Here is a 27285-nt window from a genome sequence, read left to right on the forward strand (position 1 = left end):
GGGCGTCCGACTTCCGGCCGTTGAACTCTGCGAAACCTAAGGTCCGGGATGGCGACCAAGCGGCTGGCACGGTATGCTAGGGGTTTCCCCTCAGGGTGGGCAGCGGTCATCCGCAGGCGTTTGGTCTGGATCTGAAAAGGGTCCTGGTCTTCTCGGTCTCGGGCTCCACCTCGCCTTTCGCGCCAAGTTGGAGGAGTCGGAGAAACCCCGGTCCTCTGCGTGGCGCGCTCTATCAGGTCTGTTCATTCATGGCCCCTGGGAACGCCTGGAATGTATGTGACAGCCCTGCACACTGTTCTCAGACTGGTGCCACCGCACCCACTGCGTCCAAGTGACCTGCCTTGTCCAGTTTTATTGTCAGAGTTACTAGAGACTCTCTCGTCTTTTGGATACGCTGTGCACATTTGACATTTGTGGACACAGTGTGAACTTGCCAGGCATAGTGGAACAGGGGGCTACAACACCAGCGTGGCAAGTTGGAAGCCAGCCGGTGTCCACATGGAGCTGTTCAAGCAGGCTAGGGCTATATAGTGAGACCGTCTCAAAACAACAAAACCAGATCCAAAACAAACCCCTATCTGATGTATTAATGAATAGCATGGGTTTCAAGAGTGAAAAGTCTTATCAAAGGTTAACACGCTATAGCTATCTTTAGGCAAATTGTTTACTCTTCTCGTGCATAAAATACATGTTGCAAACATATCTTCCACCTAGAATTGTTTAAAAGACATCACCATCCTAGTTTAATATTTGCTGAAAAAGTGACTAGTAAATATTAGTTTTTCATTCCAAATCCCTACATTGGCTGCACATCTTGTCTTTTTCAAATAGCCAAAGTAGCTATTCCAGGTGTCTGCCTAGTTAAAATTGTATTCATCAACATTTGGGACCTTTCTTTTTTTGGACTGCAGTATATTACTGTTGGCAGTCTTTTATCATAGATTCTTTCAGTAGTATTCTGGTAATCTTACTTCCTCCCCTAGATTTTTAGAGTTTAGGAACAGGCTCCGTCCCCTTAGAACATAGCGAAGGCTTGGAAAATGCAAAAATAGCAAAATCTCTGTAGTGCATCTTTCCAGTCATTTGAGTTCCTCAATAAGATTAGTTGCTTGTGAAGCTCATTCAGGTAAAATGGACACTAAACTCAAGAGAGGATGGCAGTTAGCACAAAGACCCAGGACTTTTAAAATCTATCCCTAGTTTCCTTCCGTCAGCACACAACTGTTGTTTGAGACAGGGGCCTGCTATGTGCTGTAAGCTATTCTTTTTTTTTTTTTTTTAAAGATTTATTTTATTTATATGTGTACACTATAGCTGTCTTCAGACACACCAGAAGAGGGCATCGGATCCCATTACAGATGGTTGTGAGCCACCATGTGGTTGCTGGGAATTGAACTCAGGACCTCTGGAAGAGCAGACAGTGCTCTTAACCTCTGAGCCATCTCTCCAGCCCCGCTGTAAGCTATTCTTAAATTCAATTTTGCCTTGGCCTGCTGACTGCTGACCTTACAGCTGTGTGTGCCCCCACACCCAATTCCACTCGCAGTACATTAGTGATGATTTCACCACTTATTCAGGGCCATTAGTTTGATAGTGCATTCTAACTGGAGTGTAAATGGGTTTATTAATCTACCTGTGTCTTGCATTTTTAGGCAGCTTGGATTAATTAGGAGAAAGTCAGTTACACCAGCAAGTGGAAATCCAGGAGGAAGCAGATTCAGTAAGTCCCATGTTTACTTTGCAGTTTGAAGCCTTGTTCTTGGAACATCAACCAGGCCTCTGAACACCACGGTCTTTTGCAGGACAGTTGTATGACTACTTAATTGTCGTTGATTTTGAGTCTACCTGCTGGAATGACGGAAAGCACCACAGTAGCCCTGAAATAAGTAAGTTTGGATCGCCAATGACCAAAGCTGGTGCTCCGTGAGTCTTAAATGTTCTAGATTTAAGCCAGTCAGTGAGAAAACAGATGCTGTAAGCTTGAAGTTTAATAGAAAAACTCACCTAAAAAAAAGAATAAAATACCAAATACCTGAATGTGTTATGCAAAGTAGCTAGTTGTTTTAAGATGACATTTAAAACTTTGATTAGATAAAAACTGAAAAAACTGGCTTTGCAATAACACAGTACATTTAACTCATGTCTTCATGTTTAATTGTAAACAAAATAAACATGCTTTGACATTTTGACTTATTTCCAGCACAACTTTATTCTAACTTTGCTTCTCACTGCTTTGGCTATTCTGTAAGCCTTTGCTGGAATTAATTGTTTAATAATGCTGTTATGAAAGCAGTGTACATTTAGGGTGATTCACATATTCAGGCCTGGTGTGGTGGGACACACCCTTAATCACAGTACTCGGGGCACAGACAGGTGGATCTCTATGAGTTTGAAACTAGCTTAATCTAAGTCACTGGTTCTCAACCTTCCTAATGCTGTGACCCCTTATTACAGTTCTTCATGTTTTGGTGACCCCAACCATAACATTTTTATTGCTACTTCACAACTGAAATTGTGCTACTGTTGTGAATCATAATATAAATATCTGATATGCAACCCTTGTAAAAGGGCCATTTGAACCCCAAAGGTTATGTGACCCACAGGTTGAGAACTACTGGTCTGTATAAATTTCTAGACCAGCCAGGACTATATAGTAAGGCTCTGCCTCAAAATAAGTATATAATTAATAGACAATAAAAATAAATAAAATATATTTGTGTTAACCCATGATATTTTTATTCAGTTGAATTTCCAGCAGTTTTGTTGAATACAGCAACTGGAGAGATAGAATCTGAGTTTCATGCTTACGTTCAGCCTCAAGAACATCCAATTCTTTCTGAATTTTGCACAGAATTGACAGGGATAAAACAGGTATGATGCAAATTTTAGAAGCTCAAAAATGTCAGCTCGTGAAAGAAAAATAAAAGCTACATACCACTTGGAATTAAATTAATTCAGCGTTAGGAGAAATGCTATCTCCTCAGAAGGCCACTAGAATCCTGAAAAACTCAGAAGAGTGCTACAAACATAAAGGCCAAGAGTTGCAACTCAGTGTGAGGTGCTCACCTAGGATGGGGGAAGCCCAGGGTTTGCCTTCCGGTTACTTCTACAAAACTAATAATGTGACTCACTGTCTTTATTTCTGTGAGACTGGACTTACAGATTACACTTCTGTGAAACTTTAGAGTTACCAGCCTAGTTTCTGTTTCCATGGTGAATTCAAGTCTGCACTATTTCTTGCCTGTATGTGTTAAATCTTCTCACTAGATAAGCTTGGTCAGTCAGAACCTCCTCTCCGTTCTGCCCCCACAGTGTAGAGTTGTGATAAATGCGCAGTGCCTCAGAAGTTCATTGTTGAGCTCAGATTTTCAGCTCTCTTATCAGGTTCAAGTGGATGAAGGAGTCCCCCTGAAGATCTGCTTATCTCAGTTCTGTAAATGGATTCATAAGCTTCAGCAGCAGAAGAAAATCAGTTTTGCTACTGGGGACTCAGAGCCTTCTACTCCTGAAGTGAAGCCCTGTGCTTTTGTTACCTGGTCAGGTAAAGCATGAGCTATGCCTGTAAGTCACTCTGGGTGGCGCTAAGGCTGAGGAGGTGGCTCAGCAGGCACAGTGCTTGTTGAACAATCCCAAGGATCAGGGTTGGCATCCTCAGACCCCGTGTAAAAAACCGCATGGACATAGTGGTCCGTCTGTACTCCAAGAACACTAGGCAGAGACAAGGAATCCCAAGAGCATGCTAGCTAGCCAGACAAGCTAAAACAGCAAGGCCTAGGCTCAGTGAGGAATACAGTCTGGTCTCAGGCGATAAGGTGGAGAGCAATTGGCTCCTAATGTCAGTCTTGGACTTCTGCATATATGTACACGTGTCTACATACACATACACATGCATGTGCACGCACACCTGCACTGCCACCCTATGACTATGTGGCACATACACACCACCCATACATACGCCCCACCCACCAAAAAAGAGTAGAGTAGCACTTGTACTATTTAGTCCTTTATTTCTGGTTTCATTCTTGTTAACCTAGAATTATGTTTGTTAGCCTAATTGACCAGAGAAAGAAAATCAAGGGCCACACAGATCCTAACCAAGCAAAGCCAATTCATTCTTTTTTTCTTTTTTAAATGATTTTCCAGTGCTGGGGACCAGCGTCAGCTAAAGGAAGGTTCTGGAGAAGGGTGGATGCAAGAGCGGCTAAGGGAAGGAAGGATCAGACATGAGACAGTCATTTGCTTCTTGAGAGGCAGGACAGAGAGGACACACATCTCTATGGCTTTCCCTATTCTGACAACTTTTGTCTCTTTCCGACTTTATTTATACATAAAATCATTTCCTAAGAAATTTTATTCATTTGTCACACAGCTTTTCAAGGTACATTTTCTTCTGAAATCCTCCTTGATTACATAAGAATATTGAGAGAGGAACAAAGTTAGTAAACAGCAGTTTTATGAAAACTAAAAATTAACGTTATGATGGAGTCTATTTTCTTTAAATTCAGCGTCTTCTTCCTTAAGATTCGCGTGGTAAAGCCTCATGGTTACAAAAATGCTAGACAGAATGACTCTATTTGAGTTTGATTCTGTTTCAGTTGGCGTAAGATTAATAGATCAGAAGTTATTTCCTACTACCTATTATATCAAACTGGGCTTTCTACAAAAGTTCGTTCTCTAACTCTTAATTAATTCTTCCTTTCCATCCTCTGTATTTCCTTTATATTTGGCATAAGACCACTGTTCTTTTTCATTGATCTTAAAATGTTGTTCATCCCCTCTGCTTAAGCAAGGACTGTCTATCAGTAAAGTTCTGATCTGACCAGTCTGTCCAGAAGGCTGGCAGTTCCCTGGGCCAGGATGCTCTCTGTCTTCAACCCTTGTTTCAGTACAATCCCTATCTTTATCATAATTCTGTAAAGAACAGAAGAACATCAGGATTCCTAAAGCTGCTTGCTTTTGCCTTCTGGAAGGTACCAAGGCTTGTCATAAACTCTCATGATCAAAATCTCTTCCTAGACATACAAGTTCCTTGTTTCTAAACTTGAACATTAAAACCCTGGCAATTCAATTACAGCTTGTCAGTTTCTAAACTTTCCCTATTTTTCTTCTTCCATAACTCTTCTCAAATCCTCTTGCTCATGCTTACTAACAACAGTCATTAGTGATCTGAATACTTATTTAAGTATAAGTTCTTAGGAAAGACTCAGTTTTCTGCATAACTGCTTTTTTCCAGGGAACTTTCATTAATTTCCTTCGTGATTACCCAGCTTTTAGTTATCCCAGCTTTAGCTTTCAGAGAGAGGCCTTTAATAGTAAGAAGCATACGTGTAGCAAAAGATGTGCAGTGAGTATCCACCAGGGGCAGTGAAGGGTCAGCCCAGGTTATTCAAGCACTGGAACTTTGTCAAACCATGCCTTTAGGACGCTTGGCATTGCCACTCCAGACCCATAAGGAGCCCTGTCTCAAAGTAAAATGGGTGGCACTTGAGTAACAACACCTGAGGCTGTTCTCTGACCTGCACACCAACTCACTTGCACCAACATACATGCACACCCACACATAAGCACTGTACATACACAGAAGATAGTATTTTGAAACAGTCTTCAACATAATTTCTTAATGGTATGTTCTATAAGATGTAAGGTAATATAAAATACATGAGCATCAGTTTCTAGCGCAGGAATTAAATCTTACTGCTCTATTGTATCTTGTTTTGATATGTTATTGGAAAATGGGAACGCACTGACATTATTGACTCTTCTTTTAATATCCGTAATGCAGACTGGGACTTGGGCGTTTGCCTAGAGTATGAGTGTAAAAGAAAGCAGCTGTTGAAACCTGTGTTCTTAAATTCTTGGATCGATCTCAGAGCAACTTACAAGGTAAGAATCAAAGATGGGAGGGAGTGTGTTCACTTTGTTTCTGTTGAAAGTGCTTACACTGTATCTTATTGGTGTAAATTTTATAACTAAGGTGTTTTTCTTTTGGAATGTTCACATTAATATGTATCTTAAAATATTTGAGACAGCACAGCAGTAATAATTTCCAAACCTGATAGCACTAAAAGATATGAGAAATAACTTTGTAACCTCTGTAGTAGTCATTGTATTTTTAAAAATATCTTTATTTTATTTCATTAGCTTTTTTATAACAGAAAACCCAAAGGACTAAGTGGTGCCTTGCAGGAAGTGGGAATAGAATTTTCAGGACGAGAACATTCTGGTTCGTATAAACCGGTAATTATTTCGTTATATAAGTCATTTAACTTTTGTAAAATTTTTCATATTAGTTTCATTTAGGGGGTAGTGTCATTATTAATAGCTTGCAGGCTAAAAAAAAATGTTCTTAACCTATATAACTCAAATTATTTCTGATTTTTGAGTTACCGGTCTCTTGAATTTAGATAAAGATCACCATCCAGTGGTTCTGGTTGGTTTAAAAATAAGTAAATAGGGGTTGGGGATTTAGCTCAGTGGTAGGGCGCTTGCCTAGGAAGCGCAAGGTCCTGGGTTCGGTCCCCAGCTCCGGGAAAAAAAAAAAAAAAAAAAAAAGTAAATAATGAAAATAATGAGCACATCACCTAGAAATACAAGTGTCTAGATAACATGAAGAACTAGTGAAATAAACTGAGCATGACTAATTTTTCACAAATGATGGTCTGTACAGGTCACTGGTCACAATCATGAAAGCTGGGTGACAAATTTTCACCTGTGCAAACACAAGTCATTTTATCTCTTATTGGTAATGCTTTCACAACTTCCCACAGATGAATTTATGATAATTGAAATCAGCAAGTGGTCATAAAAGTAGCAGTATGCCCCAATTTCTGTTTAAATGTAATTTGTTTTCTGTTATTTCTTTATGGTAGTACCATGGCATTCAGTGTTTGATACTTTTATTTCCTCAGGCTTAGATGATTCTCGGAACACTGCTCTTCTTGCTTGGAAAATGATCAGGGATGGTTGCCTAATGAAAATTACTAGGTCCTTGAACAAGGTTAGTGGTGTCTTATTGCTTTCTTCTGTCATTTTGAGGCCTCGAGTAGTCATTTATGCACCAATGACATTTTTCCTTTTTTTGTCATATATAATGTCTATGGAAGAAATTATAAATACAGTTCCTAAAGCAATGGATTTGTCTGTGGAATCATAGGTTCTCACTAAGAAGAATCCCAAGATTTTGGCCAGAAATTTGGGTTCAGATCAAGTTGAAGAAGCATCTGCCTGCAACATTAGCATCCAGGATCCCAGTGTAAACCAAAAGGAGCTCCAAAGTACAGGAAATCCCCAGGAAAACGCTCAAATGAATTCAGTTTGTGTGAATTCCTGCATAAAGGACCAATTACAATTAAAAAGCAACGTGAAAGCAGATCTTTACAATATCAAGCATAGCTTTCCTCTTTTCACTACCAAGTCCTCGACATCTATGCAACAACTTCGTTCTCCCACCTTGAACCCAGCTCTCTATATACAGAAGCCAAGTAAAAGTGAGCAGCTTGCATCAAGTGGCCGCTCAAAGTCCTCAGCACTTGACTCCAACTTGGTGCTTGTGTCTACAACCATCCCGTCTGTTAACCTTGTTTCTGATGTAGAAATGGGTCATACTTTTGACTGTTTACCGATGTTGGCTGAGTGGGAAGATGTAGTTTTACTGCCAGCATCTCAGGCTGAGCCAGACACAGACTGTATGCCCCCTATTAGTGACACAAATGTGGATACTTCATTTAATTCTGCAGAGAGAACACTGGTTTCAGAACAACCAGAAACACTTAGTTATGAAAACTTTGACGACCTTAAGGAAACTCCTCAAAATTCTGAGACACCTAAGTCTATTGTGTATAAGAGTCCTCACAGTACAGTCTATAATGTAAAGGGAGCCAAACACCCAGGTTCAGATGCCTCTGCATTTAAGTTACCCGAATGCAAACCATTTCCTTTCACCAGTGCTCATGCCAATGCATCATCACATCCTTCAGTTTTGAGGAAACAACCTCTTCTTTCAGGTGGCACTAAAAGAAATTCATTTAGTCCTCCAATGTTTCCACGAGCCAAAAAGCAGACCTTTGCTATTCATGAGGAAAAGTCAACATCATCTCTCTGCTCCCCAGGAACAACTTCTTGTAAAGTTCCTCCCTCTGTGTTAACATCCACAGTTAATCTACAAGAGCCTTGGAAGACTGGAAAGATGACCCCCCCTTTATGCAAGTGTGGCAGAAGATCTAAGCGGCTTATTGTTTCTAATAATGGGCCAAACCATGGGAAAGCCTTCTATTGTTGCCCTGTTGGGAAATACCAAGGAGACAAAAAATGCTGTAGTTATTTTAAATGGGAACAAACACTTCAGAAGGAAAGAACCAATGGCAAAACTCTACCTCATTCCTCAGGGCTCACTTTCAGCTCTCCAGACACAAGCCACATTCATGACAGAAGTTTAAATTTTCCTACTAAAAATTCTTTACGACTCAGACCTTCAATGAGAAATTGATAAAACTCTTCTAAGCTGACTTTTACTTCAGTATAAGCTTTATCTGACGTTCACACAGGAAAGATAGCAATAGGTTTACATTATGTAGTCTCAGCATATCTGAGCACTGCAACTACTCTGGAGTGGTTCACACGAACAGAAGGGAAATGGATGACGTGCACTCTTGCCAAGTAGTTGTCTGTTCACGTGGCAATCCTGGTTCCTAGATTTCCAAACATGAGCATTTGGGTAGTCATATATTTCATACATTAATATTTGCTGAATTTATCAAACTATCCTAAAGAACTACAAGGAAAAACTATTTTTATAAACCATATTTATTAGGTTAAATTTAATAACTAACCATAGAATATGACCACTGTCTCTTATACTTGACATTGAAACAAATTTCAGACTATTTTTAAATTACTTGAATAAAATTATGACTAGTAAAATTCCTACTCAACTTTTAGGTAAGTTTTCTAAGAATTATGATAGTTTCCTTCAAAGCTTGAGATTTGTTCTGATTTGTATATTGGCATATTGGAATTGTTAAGTTTTGAAAACCCATGGGGCAGAGATTTGGTTTAGAAACAGCTCCTAAAGTAAATTTTAAGGCATCACGGCATCTGATAACATTCATTTTATGTTGCAAATTACAGGAACATTGGTGTGAACGCAGAAGGATTCAGTGATTATATGATTTCATATTCAGCCTATGGTGTCATTCTACAAAATAGTTTAAATCCAATTTAAAAGCAGTCTGCCCATGTGATCTGTGGTTCCTGCAGACTCAGAGACACTGTGTTTACTTGTAGATATGCAGGTGATTAGTGGGCCAAGTTTAAGTTGTTGTCCATTCCTTTCTCCTCAGTTCATTTCTTTTGACCTTCCCACTGACAGTCTTTGGCAGCTCCTCAATAAATTCTATCTGTTGGTATTAAGGGGAGGAAGAAATTAGTTCATCACTTGTAGACTTCATTCAGGTCATGCCAGTTACCCAATATCTCTGTTTCAAATTCTAGGTAAAAGGATGAAGTTGGGTTTTTGTTTGTTTGTTTGTTTTGTTACATTAATATTATGAACTAATTGACTGAATTATGTTAGGGGCTTCACTTTAACCTTAGAATTTTTTGATTAACTATTGTCATTAGCTCTGTTTGGAACCTCTTGCACAGCATATTTAAGGAGAAAGATCATTTAAAAGGAAAAAAACAAATAGAAAAATTTCCAAAACACTAAACAAGTAGCAGTTGTAACAAGGACACCTACCTTCCTGGGGTATTTGTAAGGTGCTGTAGTCTTTTTCACATGCTCCTGAATCTCTCTTTTCAGTTGTTCTTGATCATGGGATTTGTAATCAGGATTCAGGACAATAAAGGCCTTTACTACCTAAAGTAAATGTGTAAAACATCAGACAAGTTATGTGTTTGATACCTTGGTATGTCTTGTCTGCTTTCTCTGAGTGGGAATCTGTCTGGTGGAGTGAACCATTGTGGTGGGAATCATGGTGTAGTTTAGTCCAGCTGAATGCTCATGCTCCTAAGCTTCCCCGATGGTCCATATCTCAGTCTTTCTCAGTACCAGAGAGCTGGTGCAGCCTCCTTTGCTTGGGATCACCCTTAAACTCCTGCTCTGACCACATTTTGAACTGTGTGTTCTGATCTGAGTGTTTACCTCTGTCCTTGGCTTGCACTTAGAAACACGGCAGCACACTAAGTACAACCTGTTATTGTAACAGCCCAGGTTCTAGGCCCTACTCAGCTCAGCCCTTGTTGAAGGGAACAGCTCACTCAGACCATACATTCTTCTGGGTTTCTGTTTTTAAACAGAATCCTGACATATATATCAGGCCGGCCTTGGATTACACTGCTACACTTAGCTTATTTTATTTCCTCAGTAAGGACTGAACCCAGAGACATACCCAGTCTTTGTCCTGCATTCTTTATACAAGGCTCTGCTATTGTTCTGACCCACTTACATAACCAGGAAGCAGGAAAAGTGACCAGGGCTGGTGCTGCTATGCCCACAAATCCTTTCCCTGAAGTCAGCCCTACCCAGAACTATTATGAGGAGATCTACCAAGAGTTTGAGGACCTTTAATGGAGAAGGGAGAAATCTGAGTGGGATCCTGTCTCCTTGATTCCTCCCTGGGCACTGCCAGCACTATCACTCACAGCTTCCCTCAGTCGGCATACCTCTGGCTGAGGCAAGCAGTATTTAGCACCAAATCCAGGTTCCTAACACAGGCTAGGATTGAATCACTTAGGAAAGCCATTTGGTAAGAAGTAACAACTTGTAACTTAAATTTTTTTTCACATTGAAAATTGTTTAGCAGAGGGCATTTTTTTTTAACACTTATGACCAATTACCCTTTTTTTGTCTTTATTTTAAAAAGTTTGAATATTCCTAATTAATATGTTGACATCATCAGGAACTTATGTAGCTGTGCCTGTGTTTGTTGTAGGTAGAATTTTATCCTATTTTTATTTTATTTTTGCAACTTTACAATCATTTTATGTTGGCAAAATTTTTATTAATTGAAAAATTAAAACTGTCTATAGGCATTAGTTCACATGTTAACTTTTATAGCGTTGATAACATGTACTTTATCTTCCTATAAGCCATTACAGAAAATACTAACTTAACAAAAAACATTATGGTAAAAAGTGTGAACCCTGGGCTGGAGAGCAGCTGGTAGCAGTGCACACCTTTAATCCCAGCGCTCGGGAAGGAGCAGACTAGGCAGTTCTCTTGAGTTTGAAGCTAGCTTGGTCTACAGAGTGAGTTCTAGGACCCCTGGGGCTCAGAGAGAAACCTTAACTTGAAAAAGCCAAAGACAAAAATAACAAAACAAAATAAAAATAATATCACTGAAGTCAGACAACCCAGACCGAAGGGAATCTGTTGTGTGATCCTGATAAACTAAGATTATCTCTCTAATCCTCTGTTTCTTTCTCTATAAAAGAAGCAAGGATTTGAAAGCTAGTCTAATATAAAGCTTAGAATAATGTGTGGAGCATCAGAAGTCATCAGACATGATCTCAGATACTGTTCGGGAGTCGGAGCATCTTCATAGAGGTGGGGAATGGGGTATGGAAAGGGGGGTAAAGGGGATAACATTTGAGAAGTAAATACATAAAATAGCCAATAAAAAAAGAAAAAGGAAACAAAATTTTCAAAAAGTACAAATACTTAGGACTTAGGATGTTTGCATTTACTTGCTTTGCTTTGGTATTTTTTTAACCCATAAAGGCTAGCAGGATGGCTCAGTGGGGAAAGGCACTTGCTTCAGAGTCTGACACACCACACACACACACACACACACACACACACACACACAGTTAAACAATTTTCAATGTGAAAAAATTTGGTTACAATTGTCACTTCTCACCAAATGGCTTTTCTAAGTGACTGTTTCAAGTAATTTTTGATTTAAGTTTTTCTCTCAGATTAAGGAGTAAAGAAAACAAGACTTCTGTTCCCAAAGTACAGGGTACTTAATCATAAAAGTAAGAGTAAATGTAATTTTGGAAAAAAAATATCATTTGAGCTAAGTTTCTCTGAACTTTTATACAAAATCTCTGATTTTAGGGGTGCGGTATCTGTGGCTGGGCTAGTCTGTGTAGCAGCCACTAACAATGTCCGACTATTGAAATTAGGTTGCTTTGGGCAGTCTCATCGTATTACATGTGACTGGTAGCCCTGTGTGTTTGTTTCCTAAAGGATGCCATTGAAGAGCATTTTCATCATTGTGGAAGTCCAAGTCCATTCAGGACCTGTAGCCTTTGTCAGATTGTTAGAGCTGTGCCAGCCAAGGAATTTAATGGCTTAGCCATCTCTGTAAACCTACCTACCTACCTACCTTTATTTTCTTTCTTTCTTTCTTCCTTTCTTTCTTTCTTTCTTTCTTTTCTTTTCTTTTCTTTTCTTTTTTTCTTCCTTCCTTCCTTTATTTATTTCTTTATTGGGACGAATTTACCTATTGTTTTTAGTACATAGGAGTGTTTTGTCTGCATGTATGTGGGTCTGGTGCCCATGGTGACCAGAAGGATCAGATACTGTAGAACTGGGATTATAGAATCCCCATTACACATACACCCCACATCCATTGGTGGGCCCTGTGATTTAACCCAGTGTGCTCTGTAGGTACTCTTAACCTCTGAGGAACCCCTGCCTGCCTGCCTGCCTGTCTCTCTTCCTCATATTGCTCCTTCTTTCTTCCTTCCTTCCTTTTTTCCTTCCTTCCTTCCTTCCACATTTCAATATTTTAAAAATAGCACTTAAAATATTAAACATTATTTTCAGGAATAGTAAAACTCATCTAGTCCTTTTATCCCTATTGGAAATCTTGTCTTTTAAAAAATATTCTGCCATGCATAGCAGTGTGCACTTGTAATCCCAGCATTTGTTGTTGTCATGCCTTTATCTCCTTTCATTTAGAATAACCCCCAGGCTTCTGCTTTCTTTTGTGACAGTGATATTTCTTATATCACAGCTCAGATCTTATTTTTATTACATGATTATACATATTTTATAAAAATTTGTTTTACTCTTAATACATATGTTGGTCTCATGGGGTAATGTGACCCTAATCACCTTCCTCATCAATACCGGAGGTTAGGGACCAGGAGCAGGCTTGTGCTGGGTGATAGAGCTTGCCTACCCTAGGCAAGGCCAGTCCCAGCACTTCTGAACCAGAGGTAAGAGGATCTTTCCAGGACTACATAGCATGACCTTTTCTCAATCAAGTGGACAGATAACTTTAAAAATAGCTTAGACAAAGGACACATTTTAAATTTTTAGAAAAAGTAATTAGGGGCTAGAGAGATGACTCAGCAGTTAAGAGCACTGATCTTCCCTAGGACTCCGGTTTAATTCCCAGCACCCACATGGCAGCTCTCACAAATGCCTATAACTACAGTTCCAGGGGAATATGACATTTTCACACAGGCATACATGCAGGCAAATCAGCAATGCATCAATAAAAACAAAAATCATTTAAAAAGAAGAAAAATATAATTTTAAACACACAGTGGAGGTGGGTGGGCAGGGAATTACTAGTAATCATATCTCATACTAAGCACGTAGTAAGCAAACTCCACCATTGAGTTATATCTTCCAGGAAAATAAAAAATTCAAAGCAAAGTAGCCTGAAATTCCTTAAAAAATTAAAGTGCAAAAATAACCTGAGAAACTATTATGTAGCAGTTAAGAAAATGCTCATCTAAAGTCTTACTTGCTTTTAGAGTATTCACCTGAGAATAAGTTGAAATTAGGAAGGTTGTCAAACGTAGTTTGGTTTAACTGTATTAGGAGTCCTTAGAAACAGCAACAGTAGCAGTGCACAGTAAGCTTAAGGACTGTCAGGGGCGGACAAAAGATACTTCTCTTTGGGATAGTATCCCTAGGTCTCCATTTTAGCTGATTCTGATCAGTCTTTCTGGAACTTGCTACCCAATCAAAGATCTGGTTAGCCCTTTCCTAGAGAAGGAGCCAGACTGACTAGAACAGGCCTGCCACAGAAAGCAATAGGCTGCGTGTGGCGTGCAGCACACATTGCTGCTTCGTGCGTGGATATCTTGAGGCATCCATCTCTATCCTCCGCCAGGAAATATTGCAGCCCACCAGTCTTGGGAAGTTCAAACTTTCCCCCTCACTCCAGCTAAGGTCAACACTATACCAAGACTCCATAACTAGAGGAAACTGTAAGCCACCAACAGATCTTGACTGTATCATATTCTGGGATACCTGGTGACTGCCAAGCCAACTCTGGTCCTAAAGGCTTCACACTCACCCTGTTCCAAATAGACGTTTGCCTAGGCAGATAGAATTGACAGAGAGAGCAAAGTGAGGGAAGAGCTAAGACCCTGTGAGTGAGATGTAGTGAAGAGATGCTTTAAAAACTATCTGCTCCCTCCTCTCACACACCTGTCTCCCTTTCATAGTAAAATAGGGCAAACATAAGCACTGCTCAAGAGCTAAAACCGCTCAGGGTCATCCATGAACACAGTGGGCTATCATCTGGCATCAAAGATCACTTGGGAAAAGCAATCTTGGAAGGAGACCAGTCCTTATTTTAAGGCAACATTAATAAGTAGAGTAATTAAGTGAAATATTGTTTTAAAGTATGTTTTTAGGGACTATGAAGGCAACAGTGCTTGCTGCTTAAGCATAAGACCCTGAGTTCATATCCCAAGCCCCGAGGAGCAGGGGCTGGGGGGAGCCAGGCATTGTACAAGTCACCCCAGTAGTGGGGGAGGAGACGAGGAGCAAGGGCTTACTGGCCCACCATCCAGCCTAAACACTGAGCTCCAGTTTCAGGGGGAGACCTTGTCTGGAAAGAATAGGGTGAAGAAGTGACTGAGGAATGTATCCCAACATCCACTTGTGCCCACAGAGGGAAATCAAACCCACAAACATGCATGTAACACACAGGACTGAAGTATGCTCTTAGGTCAATGAAGATGTACGTTGAGATTTTCTTTTTTGTTTTGTTTTGCTTACCTCTCCTCTGATGGGGTCAGGGCTGCTGACAACAGCTGACTCTGCAATGGAAGGATGTTCTATGAGAGCACTCTCTACTTCAAATGGTCCAATTCGGTAACTAGGAAAATATGACAGGAACTCATAAGGATGAGCTAGATTGACTCCAGAATGCTTATAAATAGACATGCATAGAAAATTACCCAGAGGATAATATGACATCGTCTGATCTTGCAACAAACCAGAAATAGCCATCCTCATCCATATAGCCTCTGTCCCCAGTGATGTAGAAATTCCCTCGTAGAGTTGAAGCTGTTTTCGAAGGATTATCCTGCAAAAAAAAAAAAGGATCATTTTGTTCATATTAGTATGAACATGACTCTTTTGTCCAGTCATTTTTTAAATGTTCAAAGAAAAAGCATCCTCAGAATGAAGAGGGGCCAGGGTCAAGTAGGAATGAATTTCGAGCTTTGATTTAGCCCAACGTAAAAGGAATAAATCGTAGTTACAGAGACTTGGTACAACTCCTGGAGGCTGTTTTATGTAGATCATAAGGTAAATGTTGCAGCATCCTTGAGATTTGAAGCATAGGCACAATTAAGCCATTTTCAAAATGATACCTAACATTGGCATAGAAAGAGATAGTTAAAAGAATTAAGCACAGTGCTTATTCCAGAGCAGATGTGTTCTTTGGCTTGGTTTTGTTTGCATAAGAAGAGACCAGTTCTGTAACTGGCAAAATATTGCTACCTTCCATAAAGGTCACTGGCAGGTATGATCTGGACCTCTTAGAATATTGATATAGATGCTGTTCTAATTTGTATACCATGGTTAGAGATGAGAAAGTGTCTAGTGAAATGAATTTACTTCATCCTGTGGCCCTATTTCTTGTTTCTCTAGTTCCTCTGGAGTGGAGGAGAGCTAATTAGACTTCAGAAAAATAGGTGTGTGCGTTTCCTGGTTGAAAAGGATGTGTGGATGTTGGGAAAGCATAGCTAAGAGCTACCTGTGATGTTCACTTCCAAGGAGAGGGCATCGGTGTGCTATTTGGCAAGGATATTGTTTCTTTGATTACCTGTCTATGGGACTATTATTCAGAGCAATAAATCTGTCAGGAAAATTCCTAGGTGTGTTTTATAAAAATAGGAATAGTGACCAAATACATTTGGTATAGGGTCTCGGGTATTCAAGGCTGTCCTCAAACTGGTTTTGTAGTAACTGAGGATGAATTTGAATTTGTGGCCTTTCTGCTTCTGTGTCCCAAATGCTGGAATTACACTTTTGAAGAATAAATAAAAAACATATTTTAAAAATAAAGCTCTTACTACATAATGAGTAAAAAGGCCAAATGGTCGATCAGGAAGAACTTGAACAGCAATATCCCCTTCTTGTCCAGGAGGAAGAATAGTGCCATTTTCATCTAAAATCTAGAATAAAACATGTCAGTTTACTTAAGGAAATTTTAATTTAATACCACATCTGAAATTTTAGCTTTGAATCTTTTGGGCCAGAATATAAGCTTAAAAAACATTTTATATATGCTTTAAAATTCTAAGTGTATTATTTACCCAAGTTATCATTGCACAAAAGTTATAAGATGCAAATTGCCAAAATGTGAAATAGTAAAAATTTTCCTTACCTCTACCACCCAGCAGTAATCATGTTTAGGTAATGTCTTTTGGGACATTTATAGACAGAAAAAATTAGGATCACTTAAGTTTTGTAACCTGCTTTTGTCATTGAGCAATATGTCTTTGTAACACAGGGATTCTAGTGGCTTGTGTCATAGGGAAGAGAAATAAAGAATGTTTCAAACAAGTAACCTTGTCATTTGTGTGTTTTCACAAACTTGGGAAACATTGATTCCCATCTTACAACTGAGCTCCAATTAAGTGTAGGGCCTTGTCCTCTGGAAATTGATCCCTTTCGCCACTGTGGCTTTTTTTTTTTAATATAAATACTAGTGTAAATCCTTTGTCTACATTAAGTTTTGAATCTTGACCTGAGAAAATTTTAACCCTGCCTAAAGTGTACAGATGGGGAAATAGAACGCTTCTCCCTCTCAGGCATCAGACGGTACTAAGGACCACAGTTAAAGAAAGGCTGGAGGAACCACACAGGCAGGCAGAGAGAGGAGTGTGTGTTGCAGCCACTATGAACTCATGCCACTTTGGACCTGGTTAACCCTTCAGCAGGCCCTATCCTGCCTCTACATACTGTGCCCAAGAGTGCAAACACTGGAACCCGATTGCTTGAGATTATGTTCCCACTCCAGGGGTCTGAGCTGCATGCACTTGGCTGGGTTCTTTCATTTCTCTGCAAAGTGGTCTTATTACTAGTAAATCTTGAGATTTTTCTAGAAATTAAATGGGTCAAATCTTGTAAATGCCCAGAATTCATGGCATGATATAGATGTTTAAGCCAACATTTCTCACCCAATTCTTTGGTTTAGAATTTAAGGTATTTCACATCTAAAGAGGGAGGGTGGGTATGGTGTCTCCTGGAAGGGGACATGCAAACCTTCACATTAAAAGCAGGAGAGGGCTTTCCCATTGAGCCAGGCTTAATTTTCATCCCCTTGAAATTTCCACAGATCAGCACCTAGGCAAGGAGAACAAAGTACAGTAACACTTTAAGCAATGTAAACTATGCCTCCATCTATTGTGCATTCAGTCCACAGAGAATTCAGCAGTGCAGCAGGGTCAACTAAGACCCATCAACTCTGCTCTCATGGAGTATAGAGATGTAAGAAAAGAAACTACATGAATATGCTAACATTTTCATGTAGATTAACACAACGATCACTATGCTGGGTGTGTCTAAAAAATGTGTCCATTTTCATAGTTGTTTAAGTTTGAAATTTCAATGTTTTCAGGTAATAATTCTCAGAGTTTAAAAGTTCAAACGTTAAAAATAAGGCACAGCCAGTGAAAAATGTCCCACTTTTCCCTTTCTCTGATCATCTTGTCTCCCTTTCTGCTACAAAACAACCACTTCGTTCTTACTTTGTTGATCTCTGGAGCTTCTTATTGGTGCTGAGGATTGAACTGAGGCCTCGCATGTGCTAGGAAAGCAAACTACCATTAGACCATGCAACCTCCTACAATTGTTTATCTGATGAGCTCTTTAAAAAGCCCATTTTTTATTTTACCTTATTATTTATGTATTTGCTCATGCACACAGCTCAGGATGGTTTTGAACTCACAATGTAAAACAACCTTGCTCCTCCTTCCTCTACCTTTAGTGTGCAGGCTTTACAGGAATGTTTTAGCCGCTGCTCTGTAAGGAATATCCAGGGAACCAGAAGCTCACTCACAGCTTTAACTTTTTTCTTTAGACAGCCTGTCACATAGATCCAATACCTTTTTCTCATTAAAACCATTGAGACATTCTCACCTTGATCAATTAATCATTCTTCTTAAAAATGTTACACAAATATTTTTTCAATTAGGTTTTCTCAAGTGTTTATTTTTAAGAAATAGTTTCCTAACCACACCTTTTATTATCCCTTCAGTAATCATAAGGACATATTAGAAACTTTGGCTTTTATTTATATAATTCCCGTCTAGCCCTGAGTTCAGTGGGGCAGGTACCGTTTCTGTCTGTCCATATCCTTCGTAGATGTCTAGTCCCGTCTTCTTTTTCCATTGTTCCATCACTTCAGGGTTGATGGGTTCCCCGGCACTCACACAGTGCTTCAAACTGTTGAACTTATAGCTTCTCCAAAAACAGGGAGTGAGTTAGGTAGCAAAGAAAAAATGGCGAGACATGGGAATTAGTACAGAGTAGGCAGACTGCTCTGACACAATATAGCACCTGATGCCAGAAACAGATAGCTGTAATGGAAAGTAACACTGGAGGCCATAAGCAGATCATTTTGATATAAAGTAATACCTGATACCATAAGCAGACCATTCTAATACAAAGTAAGAAGACTGCTGGAATGCCAGATTTCTTTTTTCTCTTCTTTTTCCTTCCCTGGTAGGGGGGAATCACTTGTTGCAAAGAAACACCATCTTTAAAGAAGGTACCCCCATTGCCTATCTCCTCCCCTCTGTGTGTGTGTGTCTCTCTCTCTGTCTCTCTCTCTCTCTCTCTCTCTCTCTCTCTCTCACACACACACACACACACACACACACACACACACACACACACACACACCCCTATAGACATGTAGCTCTGGAACTTGCTGTGTAGGTTAGGCTAGCTTTGAATTCAGTCTCTGCCTCTCTACACATGGCTCAGTGATGGTATTTTAAATCATTAATTAAAAATTACCTCATAACTGTGAACTAAAGTCCTCTGAAGACAAGTCACGTCTCTGTGAAGGACCTTACAGGCTGGACAGCAGCATGTTATGAGTGTGGTGAGATGATTTCATGAAGGGCCAAAATTATCCCTGGGACACTTAATAGTCATTTATTACTAAATTGTATATTTAATCTTATTCTCATTTTATTAGGTAAAACTTTTGGAAGAATATTTTGTTAAACTTAGGAGACTACTGATTTGCACAAACTCTAAAACCAAGACTATTATAAATACTAGAAACCTAAAGAAGAAATTCCTTCTGGACTCCCTCATAGGAGTGATGGGCAAATGCGTTGATTTATGCCTTCCTTCTGTTCTGTGACTAGAAAGTTTATATAATCGCTTGCACATCTGAATCCACGGCCTCGACCCATTGACAAGCACATTTGGCTCAGAATAAACTGTATATTACTCTCTTTGGAGAAAGAGCTGTGCTTTTCTTCAACACATGAGACCAGAATTGCTGAGCTGTGAACGCTGTAACAGAATCTTCTTTTCAGAGCAACACTCAAGCATTTAAAATGGAATCAGTACATTTAAAGCATTCATTCTTCTGTTCTTTCTGAGAATTTGCAAGGAGCAACCTGTCTACTCTCTCAGCTTACGTAATAGCTATCAACCCAAAGTTAAAGGCCCTCCTCTTCTTTAAAAACTCTAACCTTTGCATTCAGAGCTCTAGACATGGTCTAATCTCCCCTCCCCTCTCCAGGTTTAGAGGAACCTGCTCTGGACACAGCAGCCATCTACAAAATGTCAGGAAGAACTCAAAGGAGAAAGAGAAAGAAGACACTGAACTGAACTGTACTAACTAGTGAGAGCTGAGGTTCTGGACAGGTGGGTCTTTCATTTTCTAACTTCCTCTTCCTCTCTCCCTTGACTGAGTATCTTTTTATGAACATGTCTTACCTGGTTATGTCATTCTGTATAAGCATCCGGTAGGCAGTTGGTGCAGAACAGAAGACAGTGATGGGAAACTTGGAGAGGGTCTGCGGTTGAGAAATAGCAAACTCTGTCCCAACTGCAGTGTTAATTGGCTAGAGGCACAGCACAATGTAAAATTGTTTATTTTCATGGAAATGTAGCTTCTCCTGTCTTTGTGGGCTTTGCAAACATCTAAAACCTCCCAATCTCCGTGTTTACTTTAGTTGCCAATCCCATCAGTGGTACCACTAATGCTAACATGTTTCTACCCAGGAACCTCCTCTGTGCTGCCTTACTTGCAAGATGGAAGTTGAATCAAAACGGGGCAAATAGTGTGCAAAAACACATGCTCCTTGGGTCCACGGAGAAAAAACACTACTCCATGCAGACTTTGCCCAGCCTGTATCTGACGTATTCCACATCACGTCAGAGGCTATCAAATCCAGCCAGAACCTGGAATACAAATAGCACCGTCTTATAAATTTGTTGAATTGGTAGGAATTACACGCATATAAATGTGTATAAAGTTTAAATATATAAATTTACAAAAGTGTCTAATTTGTTGGAAAACAATTTTTTTAAAAGCCAGTCTACAGATCATTCTTTCTGCAGATTGTGTACTGTAGGCACGGTTCTGGGAAAATACCTTCCGTTGACAGATAGTCCTAAACCAAAACTGCTGTGGGTGTGTCCAATCATCTTCGGAGGCCCAGTCGTCCCACTGGTGAAGTAGATGGCCATCAACTCGTTGTGTTTTGTGTCCACACAGGTATGGCTATCACTGGCATATCTGCAAAGGACAACTACACTGTTTTTCATGCATGACTGACCTCTGAGGAGGATTTGAAAACCCATCATCTGCTTTGGGCCTTTTCTGCGTCTGAATCAGTGACTTGGATTCAGCCCCAAGATAAAAGCTACCTCTGTTTCCATCCTTTGACTTATGAGATATGAGCAGCCACCTTCAAGATTGTGCATCTTCTAGAGACAGCTCTCATCCAAAACTGATCATTGTGGGTGAGTAGATTGTCACAGCCCTGAGGATCCATCCAAAGGCCAGAATTCCCAGTGTGTTAGCCCAGAGCTTCATACATAGAATACATAGGGAATACATAGAATTTCTTCCTCTGTCCAATTCTTCACCCTTTCTATCTTTCACAAGAGAACTCCTTAATAAGCCAGTTATACACCATTCTCTACCTCAGAGAATGCTTTGTGTTGACTTATTTATTTTATCTCAACCACACCCCTTCTTACCCAGAAGCTTGCACTGCCATCTGTTAGTTCTGTAACAATCACTGAATATTCTCCTTACTTACTGCTTTTCTTTTTGTTGACCTCACTGAGTTGGATAGTCTTTTCATTACTGCCTTTCTTTGTAGGGCACTGTTCTAAAATTAAGTGGACTCACTTCAGCATCTCCTTGAGGTTCCCCCAGCCATCTCTGGAGTGCTGAGACACAATTAATTTGGAGTGGAGATTTTCACATTTAGCTGCTACAATATCTACTGCTGGGGCCAAAGTATCATCAGTAATAATGCACTTTGATTTTGAAGATTGTAGCCTGTAGAGGATGTCTTTCTGGGTCAGCTGAGTGGTTCCTGGAATTAAAACTGTCCCTAAAGGAATAGAAAAGAAATAATGTTTAAAAGCAAGGTTAACTTCTATTGTGATAGGGTAGTGTAACTAATATATTCACATTCTATGTGTCTCTGAATGAGTTATGAATTAACCAGGGGAGAAATCTGTTTGTCTTTCATTGTCCTGACAATGCCTTTCAAGGGGTCTCCAAGTCTATGACCCTTTGCCCTAACATGAGAGCATCAATGCTGGCTGTCTCGTATTTGAGGTCTGTGACCCTTGGCCCTAATGTGAGAGTATTGAGACTGACTGACTGTCTTGTATTTGAAGTTCACCCATAACACTGAGCTTGAAGGAATCTTGGTTGAAAACTAGTATGCAGCACTGGTGGTGTGCTCGAGCGCCAGATATTATTCTATTTTGTATATTTTAACTCATTCAGTCCCTGTCCAAACATGCCTAGCATGAGCAGCTTTCCATGGCTTGCCTTCTAGCTTCCGAATGTCAGTGAAACTGCAGGACTCAGAGTACGCAGCTGGAATCCAGACCTGGACATGTCACCACTCCAGTCCAGGGCCTCTTACAATGCACAGATTATTTGTTTTTTCCTGAGATATGTATCATTTCTGTGGGTTCTACTCTTGCCTGTCGTAAATTACAAAGTATATAGTATGTTGGTGTCCCAGAGCCAGACACCCATAACTTGGGCCTCAAATAAATCCTTTACCTCTGTGGTCCTCAGATTCTGTTTCTATAAAGTCAGAATTATAAAATATATCCCATATAGAATTATCCCAGGATTAAATGAGTGAATGCATATAATGAGTTTAGAATAAAACTTAATGTTTTAGCTATTAGCTCTGTTTTCAAAGAATGAATGGATATTTTGCCTGAGTTATAGACATGCTAACATGGAAGGAGGAGAAATCTCATGAGTTCCCACTCCTAGACAAAGAATTGTAGGGAACTAATGACTGCAGAGAGACGGAGAATTAGCCCCTCCAGGAATGAGCACCCAAATTATTATCTAATACAAAGTGGTCACTCTGAAACTGTACCTTCACAAACACAAACAGGGGTCAGCAGGTTGCATTTCCGTGTTTGTGCATCATATATGTAACAGTAACAAAAGAAAAGGAAGCTAGCAACATGAGTTGAGGAGTGTGAAGCATTGGAGGGAGAGAATATGTGAGGGGCTGAAGGAAAGAAAAGGGGGAAGAAATTAATTATGTATTAATTAAGATATATGTGATGACTGTTCTTGACTGACAACTTGATCACATCTGGAATTAACTAAAACCCAAGTGACTGAATACACCTGTGAGGGAGTTTTCTTGACTGAATCATGGGAAGACTGGCCCTAAATATGAAGTGGGAGGAACCACCTTAAATTTGGCTCATACCTTCTAGTGGCAGCCTAGACAAAGGATGAGGAAGAAGAAAGTGCTTGTTGTGTGCCTGCTTGCTGTCACTCTCCAGCAAGCCTTCTCTGGCATTAGAGCCTACTTCTCTTGGACTCCAGCACATACTGAAGATGAACAGAGACTCCAGCCTCATGGACTGAGCAACTACTGGTTTCTTGGACTTTCCAATGCAAGCTGGGCATTGTTGACATAGTCAGACCATAGTCAGACTTATAAGCCACTCTTGTAAGTCCTGTTTATATATGAATAGAGATTCATTCTATCAGTTTTGTTTCTCTAGAGAATCCTGGTTGTTACAATGCAATTCAATTGCCATTCAATTGCCATTCAATTGCCTCCCTTTATTGAATTAATATGAAAGGTATCTGAAAATTGGCTCTGCTTTTTCAGCATATAATCTATATGTTTATATGAAATAGAATAGTTTAGCTATCCTCTAATGAAAGAGTGCCACTAAATACTGTGGTATATTATGACAATCAGAACATTAATTCAGCAGATATTTTATTGAACATTTACTATAATTACTTAGTTACAGAGATATGCTACTATAGTAATGGCCTTTTAAGAGCATACTTAGCCTCATGGGATTTGCAGGTTATATATAGGCAAATACTATGTCCCAAATGTTTAAATAGTAACACACACACACACACACACACACACACACACACACACACACACACACACACACAAATATGATTTTAGGGTGCTGTGGTAGTTTGAATGAAAATTGTAAAAGTAGCTTTTATTCATGTGATGTAATTATGTAATTATCATCCCGAGGCTTACTGCCCACCTGCTAACCTAGGCCTAGTCCTGGAAGCTTCTATCCTCCCTACAGGCTAATTTAGGCCCAAAATGTTTTCAGTCTCTGAGACTTGCTGAATAAGCTCAGTCCTTTCTAGTTCTTTCTGAGCTCTGGCTGGCTCAGCTCAGCTGTTCTGGCTCAAACCGCTCTCCCAGATGACTGACTCAGTCTGGCTTCTCTTGCCATGCTTGGCCTCAGACTAACTCTGCAATCTGCTCTAATCTTCTGGCTCCTTCCCATTCTCTGGCTCCTTCTGCATTCACCTGTGTCCTGCTTGTTTCCTCTCTACGACCTGCCCCTCTCTAACTGCCCTGGTAAAATTGCCTCCTCCTCTTTCTCCCTCTGCTCTGCTCACTCTTACACTGCCTCTCTTTCCTCTGTCTTCTTGAGAGAGTTGGACATGGTCTATTCTGTCAAATCTTTCTCTAATCCATCTCTTTGTCTGCCACTCAATTAGACATCACTTTTATCTATGAGTGCTTCCTTCACAAATTAACTTTACCTAAGTTGTTTGGTGTTAAAGTTGTGTACTAAGGGTGTTCTGTACTCCAGCCAGAGGAATTAGTGGCGTGTGCTAAGGGCTGAGCCACACCACAACTAGAAACGGTTTTGTTTTTGTTTTTGTTTTTGTTTTGTTTTTCAGTAAATAACACAGTCTCGGGGCTCACAGTGTGATCAAATATCCTGCAACAGAAAATGCCCCTATAGGCCCACATATTTGAATATTTGGCTCTCAGTTGGTGGAACATTCAGGAAGGATTAGGAGGTGTGGCTTTGTTGAAGGAGTTGGGGCCTTGCTAGAGGCCGTATGTCATTGGGGTGGGCTCTGAGATTTCAAACATGCCAGGTCCAGTCATGCCTGTTCTTTGCTTCCTACTAGTGGATCCGATGTAAGATCTCAGCTACTGTTCCAGCATCATGCCTGCCTGCTTCCCACCATAATGAAAATAAACTGAGCCTCTGGAATTATAAGCAAGCTGTGAATTAAATGCTTGTTTAATATATAAATTGACTTAGTCTGAAAGAGCCAGAGTTGGGGTCAATCTAAGGCCAGTGGGAAAATTCCCACCACAAACCTCCGAGCACAAGGGCCCTTCCCTTCCAGGAAGAAAAAAAAATCTTGTTTAGTTCCTGGAACAGCTGCAAGCCAAACTATCACACAAAGCTACCTGTGACTCCCAAAGGAGTCACAAGAAGATTACAGAAGCCCAAGTCCTGAATGATACACTGAGTCGACCTGATGGTTGTTTCACTCCACCAAATGTGCATAGTATGCTGCCTAGTTACCATTGTGCAAATTCTGCCCCAGTTGTTTGCAAGGTATATAATCCCCTGTTAAAATGTGCTCGGGGTTGTCTCTCCCTTGAAGTGAGATGACCCCAACCCCGAATGATTAAACTCCTCTTGCTTTTGCATTGATCACCACCTCTGTGAGCCTCATTTCAGGTCCTGGTAGAGGTCCAGTTCAAACCTCACAAGTCATAGTGTTTCTTTCAGCAATAGAACAGTAACTAAAGCAGGTGCTTAGAGAAGATAGCACCTACGGGGAGATATCAGGGTAAGGTTGTCTGAGAAGGCAACATTAAACTGAGGATTGAGGAAGCTGGAGAGATGGCCCAGAGGTTAAAGAGCACTGGCTGCTCTTACAGAAGCCCAAGTTCTATTCCTAGTAACAACAAAGGAGTTCACAACCATCTTTAACTCTAGTTCCCCAGGAATGTGATGATACCCTCTTCTGGCCTCTGTAGGCACCAGGCATACACATAAAACACAGATACACATACAGGGAAAACACTCATACACATAAATAATTATATCTTAAAAAACAAACAGCAAAAAAAAAGTTGGACACTTGAAAGTTGAGTAAGACTTGGACATGAACTTAGTTTTGAGGGAAAGAAGTACCACACATAGAAAACGGTATGCAGAAAAGTCAGGAGATAGGAATGAGCACAAACATTAGCAGAAAGCATTTGCCATGATAGGGTCAGGAAGCCTAATGGTAGAGACATGAAAGGAATGGTGGAGAAATAGCTGTATCCTTTCAAGATGTACCTAAGACCCATGGAGCATGTCTTCAAGCAGAGTTACTAAATGCTGCCAAAACACACTGTGCCCAGATAAATGTCTCATGGTTACTTAGATGTGTGGATAAACCTGGCTTGTTGAAATGTGATCAGGAGTGCGAGCATACGAACCTGTTCGCAGACAGGCTACATTTGCAAGCCACCACTCTGGGATCTTGGGCAGAATCACCATTACTCTATCTCCTCTTTGCAGGGAACAGGCTTCTGTGAGTATGTTGGCAAATTTCCTGGATAAAGACCCAAGTTCTTCAAAACTCCATCTCACCTCCTTTCCATTTCCATCTACCCACCAGAAGGCTGGATTGGAAAGTCTTTTTCCAGTCTGAGGAAAGCAGAGCAGTCATGGACTTGAGGTTGTTATATAGTTAAATTATATTTCAGCTGACTCAATGAAACACATTCTCTGCAGAAAACTCAGAGGTCAGGACATACATGAAGTAAGTGGAGATCACTCAGAGGTTCCTATTTCTACATGCTGGGAGCCATGTCAGTTCGTTGAGACCAGGTCCTTTCTCATTTATCATGATCCTCCCCACCCCACAGTTAGAATTCTTATATCCCATCATTCCCTCATGGATGTATCTATACTTCATTTCTTGACACTTTGACTCTCAGAGTCACTTTTTATTCCCTTTTTATTTAAAAGTGGGAAAGAAACAAAAAGAATGCATTAATATAACCTAGGCTTTCTCAAGCATCCATGATGGAACCACTGGCATTGTGGGCCAGACAAGTCCATGTTTGGGGACTGTTCTGTACATTATGGGACTTCAGCAGTACCCTTCTACCTTCAAATGTCACTCGCAGCTACTGACTTCCACTGATCACTTCCTCCTGGCAGCAAAACTCTCTGTAGCCACTGCTGACTACCCCAGGGGGCCATGAATGCTTGCAGCTGAAACACTGTAGTCTAAGTGGCATTTGCTCCATACCTTTTCCGTATTGGTCCATTGGTCCAGAACATCTTTTGCAAAATTGAAATACTCTGGAATCTCTATTTTGAAGTCATGTTTCATGGACTCATAGTTGGAAAAGTTCTGAGGAATCGCTGTTCTGTAATCTTTATACAAGATTCTCCTGGGATCAGGAATTGCTAGGCGGTGAAAACACCTAGCATGAAGTAACATCGCCATGGTGACAAGAGATAGCTAGCATCAGTATTATTAATTGTTTTGGAATGTGAGATTTCCATGCAGACTA

At 40.2% G+C, this 27285-nt stretch overlaps 2 protein-coding genes across 3 annotated transcripts; one reads left to right on the plus strand and one right to left on the minus strand.

The window, feature by feature from the left end:
• On the plus strand, window positions 1-20735 carry Eri2 (ERI1 exoribonuclease family member 2). Of its 2 annotated transcripts, XR_004386851.1 has the most exons (10): window positions 1-71; window positions 1653-1886; window positions 2744-2871; window positions 3385-3541; window positions 5783-5883; window positions 6142-6237; window positions 6909-6997; window positions 7154-8937; window positions 19971-20095; window positions 20456-20735. XR_004386851.1 is itself a non-coding variant. In XM_032892787.1 (9 exons), the coding sequence occupies exons 1-9, from the start codon at window positions 49-51 to the stop codon at window positions 8483-8485; spliced, it is 2064 nt and encodes a 687-aa protein (XP_032748678.1). In that variant the 3' UTR covers window positions 8486-9880. The 2 variants fall into 2 exon arrangements, 1 of the variants encoding a protein (XP_032748678.1); XM_032892787.1 differs by lacking the exons at window positions 19971-20095; window positions 20456-20735 and having other exon boundaries at window positions 49-71; window positions 1653-1720; window positions 1803-1886; window positions 6142-6223; window positions 7154-9880.
• On the minus strand, window positions 8785-27285 carry Acsm3 (acyl-CoA synthetase medium chain family member 3). The gene is made up of 13 exons (XM_032892789.1): window positions 27018-27285; window positions 26197-26407; window positions 21594-21801; window positions 20829-20972; window positions 20479-20635; window positions 20168-20247; window positions 18544-18667; window positions 17471-17551; window positions 16276-16377; window positions 15154-15281; window positions 14972-15071; window positions 9737-9856; window positions 8785-9395 (listed from the first exon to the last, which is right to left on the minus strand). Exons 1-13 carry the CDS (start codon window positions 27216-27218, stop codon window positions 9309-9311), a joined length of 1743 nt encoding a protein of 580 aa, XP_032748680.1. The 5' UTR covers window positions 27219-27285; the 3' UTR covers window positions 8785-9308.

Source organism: Rattus rattus, chromosome 2 (assembly GCF_011064425.1).
Source record: "Rattus rattus isolate New Zealand chromosome 2, Rrattus_CSIRO_v1, whole genome shotgun sequence".
Classification (NCBI taxonomy): domain Eukaryota; kingdom Metazoa; phylum Chordata; class Mammalia; order Rodentia; family Muridae; genus Rattus; species Rattus rattus.